The 7,770-nt window shown below is 44.5% G+C and overlaps 1 protein-coding gene across 1 annotated transcript in view; it reads right to left on the bottom strand.

Moving 5' to 3' along the window:
• Positions 1–495: 495 nt before the first annotated feature.
• Positions 496–7,770, bottom strand: part of LOC308631637 (piezo-type mechanosensitive ion channel component 2-like) — a gene marked incomplete at its 3' end in the record, with an annotated part of 303,944 nt that continues 296,669 nt past the window's right edge. The window contains 4 exon segments of the mRNA XM_081263019.1: positions 496–663; positions 4,492–4,590; positions 5,888–5,898; positions 5,901–5,993. Of these exon segments, the coding sequence (XP_081119145.1) occupies positions 496–663; positions 4,492–4,590; positions 5,888–5,898; positions 5,901–5,993 (371 nt within the window).

The following is a 7,770-nucleotide window of genomic DNA, read 5'->3' as shown; positions in this document are numbered from 1 at the left end:
TGTTTCATGATGCTTTTTCTCCTTAGAAATGTGTTTAGGTCCTATGTCTTGGCATAATGTTGAACTGAATGTTGGCAATAAGTTATCTTTCTCTTTTTCCTTACTAACTATTTTTTCCATAATGTTATTTGTGTATTAGATAATGTTGTCTATTTTTTTTATTCCTGAGTATTATTTAAATATATACCCCACACCTTTATTTTCTGAATCAAATTGCTGAAGGTTCAGTCTTTCTTATTGACTTTTTCCAAGACCAGCTTTAACTTAACTCTCAGGCCTCCTCTTTTGTTTCTTTTTTGGTTACTTATTATCACCTAAAATTAGTTTCTTGCCTTCTGTTTTCTTAGGATTGACCTTGCTCTGTCTCCCCTCCCATCTTATGGTATTTATCTTAACCTGTCACTGTACCCAGCGGTGAGTGCTAAGGGACAAATGAGAGCCTCCTGGAGCTCAGGGGTGTCCTCCCTGCCATCTGCCCCTGCAGGGCCATCTGCTTCAGGGCCAAGGGCCAGGGCGCTGGCCCCAGCTGCTGCCCCTTCCACACTCACCCTCCCCAGAGCCTTTCCGTCTTCGCTTCTGCTCTTCTCTTGCAGACTTTTTCTTCTCTTTCCGCCTCTGGTGAAGTGCTGTTTTAGGGTCAGTAATCCAGGCTTGATAGACAAACTGAAGGGAGAAAATTCAATTATTTCCTGGCCTTTTAATAATTCGAAATGGAAAGACCAGGGACCTACATAAAGCTTCCTAACTCGGGGAGATCAGCACTATGTTCTAATAGAGCTTCACCTCCTTCTAAGTTGCTTAGGGAACTTGTGATAAGTTGATTAGGGCCTTGATAAATTGCTAAGGCTGGCTTGGAACTTGCAATCCTCTTGCCTCAGCTCCCCGAGGGTCTGGGATGACAGGTGTGTGAGATCTGCATGACCTCATCCCTCAGCAGATGACTTTTTAAAAGTAAGACCACCAGACAACCAGACTCCTCTGCCTATGCTGAGCTGGTGGGGGCTTTTCCCATCATCTTGAGATGTAACAGGAAAACAGATGTTATGGGCACATATTTCATTTGGTGTCACAGAGAATCATGAGATAGACTTTGGGTATGTACAAACAATCATTTCTCCAAGTCCCAATTACCACAGCCATTTGTGACCCTAAATTTCTGAGTCTTCACTACACTTAGTAGGAGCATCTGGAAGCCTCACTAAGTGATTCTCCCATCACTCGGAAACTTCTGAGTCGAAAACCAGTGCTTCTCTGTGATCTTACATTGGAGAAATGGTCTTGCCCATTCCAGGCTCCCCCTGGGCATGACAGCTCTTTCCAGCAACTTGAGAAAGGGCCTTGCAAATGGATTAGTATTTTTAGAGGAAAATAAATGATAGCAAGGTCAAACAGTTATTTCAGAATAGCATGGAAGAAAACCTGTGGTACTTTTGGTTGTCTTTTGTTATTTGCATTCAAGAGCTGAAAAAAGTGACATTAACATATTATGACCGATAATCAGGAAAGAGCAATTTTGAACAGCCTCCCACTAAGTCCCCAGAGTCATGCAGAAGAAATGAAAAGAACAACCTGACACACCAAGTCAGCCATCTAGAAACCAGGAAGCCAGGCAGGCATGCTCAACATGCAGCACAAACACGGGTCTCAGGGAAGCTGGGTTTTCCATGGTGATGATTAAGTCAAACAGTTTTGTGGGAGCTCTAATAAACCCAGATAGTTTCATTTTATTCTAGATTATTTTCAGGTTTCTGGAGTCTTTGAAAAACACAGCATAAATAAATCACTGGTATTGTGTTGTCAGGAGAAAATAAAGAGGGACTCGACTTTTCCATATGAGCAGGAAAGGGCCACAGGCTGAGAAAGAACACTTCCTGTTTTCTCAGAGATAGAAATCTAAGTTGGGAAATTAACATAGATGCAAAATATGTATCATTTCTGGGTGACAAACCCAGGAGGTAGAAAATATTTCCTATTTTTTTTTTGTCAAAAACATATTTAATAAGATGAGAAGATGAAATGGAATTTGAAGAAGGACAAGATAAAGGGATTTGCAGTCACTGGGTGTGTTGACTGAGAATTCTGTCAAGGCTGGCTTTCAGGTTTAGTACCGTAAGAAGCAAACTTGCCTCAGTGCAACACGGGATGTTTTTAAAAGAATCTGACCTACTAAACATTCCAGAAATTTTCCGGTATAAGAGCAACATATAGTGACATTTCCTTTAAAGAAAAAAGTGTTATGACAATATTGTTTTAAGTAATGAAAGAATCCCCCAAAGAGAAAATAAATAGGTAACTAGGATTTGTGAGTGTGGCAGGGCCACCAGTTGGAGGAACTCTTTACTCTGTAGAAAAATAAAGAGTTGGGAGGGGAAGGTAGGATGAGGGAGACCAAGGGCAGCGCTGGGCCTCAACCTGTCCCTGCAGCAGGGGCTCTGGCGGGGCTCCGCTGGGGTCCTGCAGTCACGCAAGACATGCCCAGGGTGAGAAGTCAGATTTTGCTAACTATGTGTGTGTGTGTGTGTGTGTGTGTGTGTGTGTTTATTTTTTATTTTTTTGTACTGGGGATTGAGCCCAGGGGCACTCTACCACTGAGCTACACACCTGTATCCCTAGCCCTTTTTTCTTTTTTCTTTTGAGAGAAGGTCTTGCTAAGTTGTTGAACTTGCAATCCTCTTGCCTCAGCCTCCTGAGTCGCTGGGACCACAGGCCTGCACCACCATGCCTGGCTCAGGTAAGTCATCTTAATATGGATGTTGTGACAATTCCAGAAAGGTCTTATCAGTTTTGCCTTGGTCTGACTAGTTCAGACAAATGTTGCTGAGACAGGAAACATTCCAACTGAAGAGATGGAAGGTTCTTCCTGGACTTTCTGGTTGTTACTTTGTAGCTGTAAGTGTCTGTCATCAACTGGGCTGGTCTGTCTGGGACTCAGGCACTAACCACACCAACCATCTGTAGAAAACTCCATGGAAACACGCATTAAAAGACCTTCAGGCTCAGTGAAAGGCCACCACTGCTGTACGTCCCTGACATTGGCATAAATTTTTTCTCATATGACTTTATCTTAAATTTATCATCTATATTGGGGGTAATGGGATTCTTTCTACTGAACACTTATTATGCAAAAATGTCTGTGTTCTTTAAAACAGGGAGAGCCTGGTTGCAGTGGATTCCCTTCCCCACCTCTGTGCTTTAATTCAGGTTTATCCAGTACCTTTTTCATTCTGTCTGTAAAAGGATGATTATTTATTTCTGATACCAGATTGAATTCAGGAGTGCTCTACCACTGAGGCACATCCCCAACCCTTTTTATTTTTTACTTTGATACAGGGCCTCACTAAGTTGCTTAGGGCCTTGGTAAGTTGCTGAGACTGGCTTGGAACTTGCAATCCTCTTGCCTCAGCCTCCCGAGCCTCTGGGATGACAGGTGTGCATGACCTCACCCCTCAGAAGATGACTCTTTAAAAGTAAGACAGGGGATGTCACATTATAATCTTTCATCTAAGTAAATTTTAAATGTTAATCGTGAGACTCAGGATTGCCCTACCTCGGGGAAGCCCTAGGGAAGCAGAGCAGGGGCTGCTGGTGGCCAACTCCGCCTGCTGCACATGCAGAGTGGGAGGGGCTTGCAGGGCTGGACTCCGCAGCTTAGGGGCAGCTGAGTGAATGTGGGCCTCAGGTCACCTGTTGAGCCAGGAGATGCATGTAAGCAAGATCCCAGGTAAAATGCAAGATGCATGGTCATGGTCATTATCCCAACCATGTGCTTCACACCCAAGGGGTATTTAGACCTAAGAGGTTTAGGCCCTGTCCTTGATTGAGTTTGAGAGAAAGAATGTTCTAGAAAATACCTGCATTGTCATTTGCTAGTTGTGGTTTACAATAGTGCAGGGACTGCAGCACAGGCAGCTGAGTCACTCTGTGGTGTGTTAGAACTTTAAACAGTGTACCTAAACCACAGATCCCACAAGGGCGAGAAACTACGGGACCACGTGGGGCTGAGCAGCTGGGGCAGGTGCACCGAGAGTAGAAACCAGACCACAGACTCCATCTAAGAAGACGGAGACGAAAAGGAGGCAGAAAAGGCGATGGAAGCGAGTGAGTCTTTTATCAGCTTGTGCAGAATTTTACCAGCTTTCTGAGAAACATCATCACAGGTTTGACTCATTGTAACAAATGCATGCAACCAGATGTGACCCTTATAAAAACCAGATGTGACTTACGCAGAACCATGAGGAGGACAGAACGTACACGTGTCTGCATTTTCCCTTTCTATTTTTCAATAGTCTCAGCTTAAAAATAAGAAATCAAACAACAAGAAATCTGACTTCTAAGCACTCTTTTTGGAAAAGCTGTCCGAGTGTTTTACATCTGTACAATTCCTTCCTTATACGATCTATAGTACAGAGAGAATGCAGACAGGGGGTGTGTTTGACTAAAGTTCTACTGAGCAGAGAGTCACACACTACATGTCAGTAAAACATGAAATACCTTTGCAGCTCTGATTAAATACTGAAGAATAGTTTTGGGAAGTTTAATGACAGACTTGGGCAAAGCTAAAATGGCTGATGCAAACTTCCCAATAGCTCTCTGCAAAGAAGGACAAAGTAAGAGTCGTTAGTAGGGAAAACAAAACTAGTGGTTAATATTACGAAGGCGAGAAGAACTAGTAGTTAAAATACGAAGGTGAAAAAAAAACTGGTAGTTAATATATGAAGGCGAACAAGTTTGTCTCTACCATTAAGATCAACGAGGTTGCAATGTGCCAACCATGGGAACTAGAATAAAACGTGCTCTGCTGGTAAGTGAGGAATAAAGAAAACCATCCATCACTGCACATAATTCATCAGACAAGGTGAAGATGTCCCATGTCCCCTCCTGTGCTGCTTGATGGGTGACAGCTAGAGTGCAAGTCATTAGAAGGAAATAAGCAGTCAAGTCGTTAGTACTTGGTGAGCCAGCTTCACACACACACATACACACACACACACACAAACTCAGTCACCAAAAAGCCCACACGGGGCAACAGAGCCAGAGAGACAGCATCCAACCAGGGTGTCTCCATGAATAACTTAGTTCCACAGTGTCATCGGGAAGACAGGGTGGATTGTGCCTGTCAGCTTGAGGAGGCCTGGCCAGTCAGCTGACAATGACCTCATCGTAGGCCCCTCATGCATGCAGCATGGAGACGGACCTGGGTGCCTTGCACTGTCAGAAACGGGAAATGATGGTGTCATTGTGTGGTTCACTGGTACATGAGATGCACACGGGATTTCATCCTGAGTCGACTGCAGGGACACAGCCTCATCTTTAACAAGACTTGATGACACATTCACCCCTAGCTTTCGGGCTGCTGAGTGCCTGCTGGGAACCAGGGAGTGGGTCTGAACCAGAGATGGTTAAGCTGAAGACGGGACTGTGCCAGAGGTTGTGGCTGTCCTTACAGGGCACCCTCCAATCTTGAGCAGTACAGACAAAACAGATCTGAAATCTGAAGCAGCATTTACATGATCCTTTGATTCAAAACAGAGCCAGCACTCTACTTTCATAATCAACTATTTCATACTTTGAAGTATAACTCCATTCAAGCAATCCAAAGCAAAGCCAAAGAAATCTTCATCTCTTGCAACAACCACAAAAATAAAGTTCACCCAGTGAAGCTTTATTTTTGTGTAAAGCATGAGGGGATGCATTGACGGAGGGGATGACGGCCTGACAGAACCTGCTCTCCTCGGGCAGTCACTGTGGCTTTGCCAAGAAGCATGAAGAGGAGATGCTCAGAGCTCCAGCAGGAGCTCAGCAGAAGTTCAGGCCTGCGATGGAGCCTGTTAATCAGAAAAACTCTCCAAATGGCAGGGGACACGACCCCTCCCAGCCCCAGACTTACCTGGAATGCTACTTGCGCGGTGGCCCCTCATCTTCCTTCTTCAACTCCTCCTCTTCCTCCTCTTCACTATCCATTTCAAACAAGTAATAATCTCCACTCCTGACCACTAAGCAAAATAAAATAGTCACTTATTTCCTGAAAGAAACACGCGACCGCTGGGGGCTTACTAATAAAATGCCCCTAAAAATATACAGATGGCCCATAGAAGGACCGCAGCAAGAGACGTTGGCAGAGGAGAAACTGAGATGAAGAGAACCAACTTCAGGCTAACGCTGCTACATGATGTTGGCAGGGTGGGGTCCACGGAGCCTGAGGCCTTGTCTACACCACCCAGAGACCCGGCCTCTACAGGGCTGATCCGGTGTTTTCTCCCCTCTTGATTGTAAAATTTATACCGTTAACTCAGATCAACTCTGCAGCAACCGATTCTGTTACTGAAATAACTGAGAATACTGTTTTGCAATTCAGCAATATCGGTGGTTCAGACAAGGCCGGAGGGAAGTGGAGGGTCTGGCCCGGGCTGTTCCAGGGAGGCCAGAAGGGACGGCTCAGCACCCAGACCAGCACAGCCAGCCTTCCGCTTCACTTCACACCATGCAGACCTGGCTTCTCCACATGGACACATGAGACACAACATACATGATGAGACATTTCAAACAGTTAAACAACACACATGGCCATGGGGGTGATGGGGGGGCAACACCAAGAACAGAAGGAAACATGAGGACAATGACAGTGATAGCGGTGACACTGCTTGGGCTGCTTCTAACATAGCAGCCCAGTCCACACGGGTCATGCCGCCAGCCTCTGGTCCACAGGCAGCTTCCGGGACTTAATGAGGCTCAGGGGAGTGCTAGGGACCAGAAGGCACAGGCACAGATAGTAACGGAGCGCCTCTGCCTTGTCTTTTACTTTCCCTGCAAAATCACAACACCTGGGTTAAGAGTTGGGAGCAGAGAAAATGTCCAGAGATTTTAAGAAATTCAATTCTTCTATCATTTTGATAAGTTTTGAGTTTATCAGAGAAAAGAGACCCAGCATATACATTTTGGATGCTACAAGAACTGTACCATCGTTGCAGGGAAACATATCTGCTGGGGTTTGCAGATGCAGGGTCTCTTTTCCGTAACATCTTGATGTCTGAGTTGACTTTGGACTTAGGCATTGTAGTAATGGAAAACCTTGGCTTGTTTTCAAATCAGTTGCTTAGATATCACTCAACATGGTCAAAACTCAAGTAATTTTGCCCATGATTTCAGACGAATCTGAAGCCTCCATTCATGAAGACGTAGAATGAACAAATTGGGCCCTATATCCTTGAACAGAAGCACTGATTTGTTGATTTTATTTTGAAGAAAAAAACCAGGCCCAGAGTACTGGGTCCAGGCCTGAGGGAATAAATGCAATACAACATAAGGTAAGAAAAAGCAAGAACAAACCAAAGTTACAGCATTACGTTGGACAGTGAGGACGACCGTGAAGAAATGCATCTACAGAAGCCCAGAGTCACAGGGACTCTGCATCACACGGTCATGTGGGAAAACACAGTCTCACAAGAAGGAGCATTTCACCCTCATTACAAGTTCCGAAATCAACAGTGTTCAATCATACCTTCTGCAACTGTCATGCACACTGGTGAGCCCAACGGTTATTATCTCAAGCACTGTATTTTAATTTTATAATTGGAAACTAATTTGTTATGTGAGTGAGTAGAATTAGCACATTAAAAACAAAGAAATGCTTTTGAGGACTTTTAAAACTGTAATTAAATGGAAGTTAGGAAAATAACAAGAGGAGTCTTTCTCCAGCGCTGCCTCCTAGTAATGGAAGGAAAGCTCTCAGGTGGACCAGAGTTCAGATGCAGATCCAGCTCCACACTGTCC

The sequence above is a fragment of the Spermophilus citellus genome (assembly GCF_964194105.1).
Source record: "Spermophilus citellus genome assembly, chromosome: 12".
Classification (NCBI taxonomy): Eukaryota; Metazoa; Chordata; class Mammalia; order Rodentia; family Sciuridae; genus Spermophilus; species Spermophilus citellus.
This window is presented reverse-complemented; position numbering and strand designations above follow the sequence as displayed.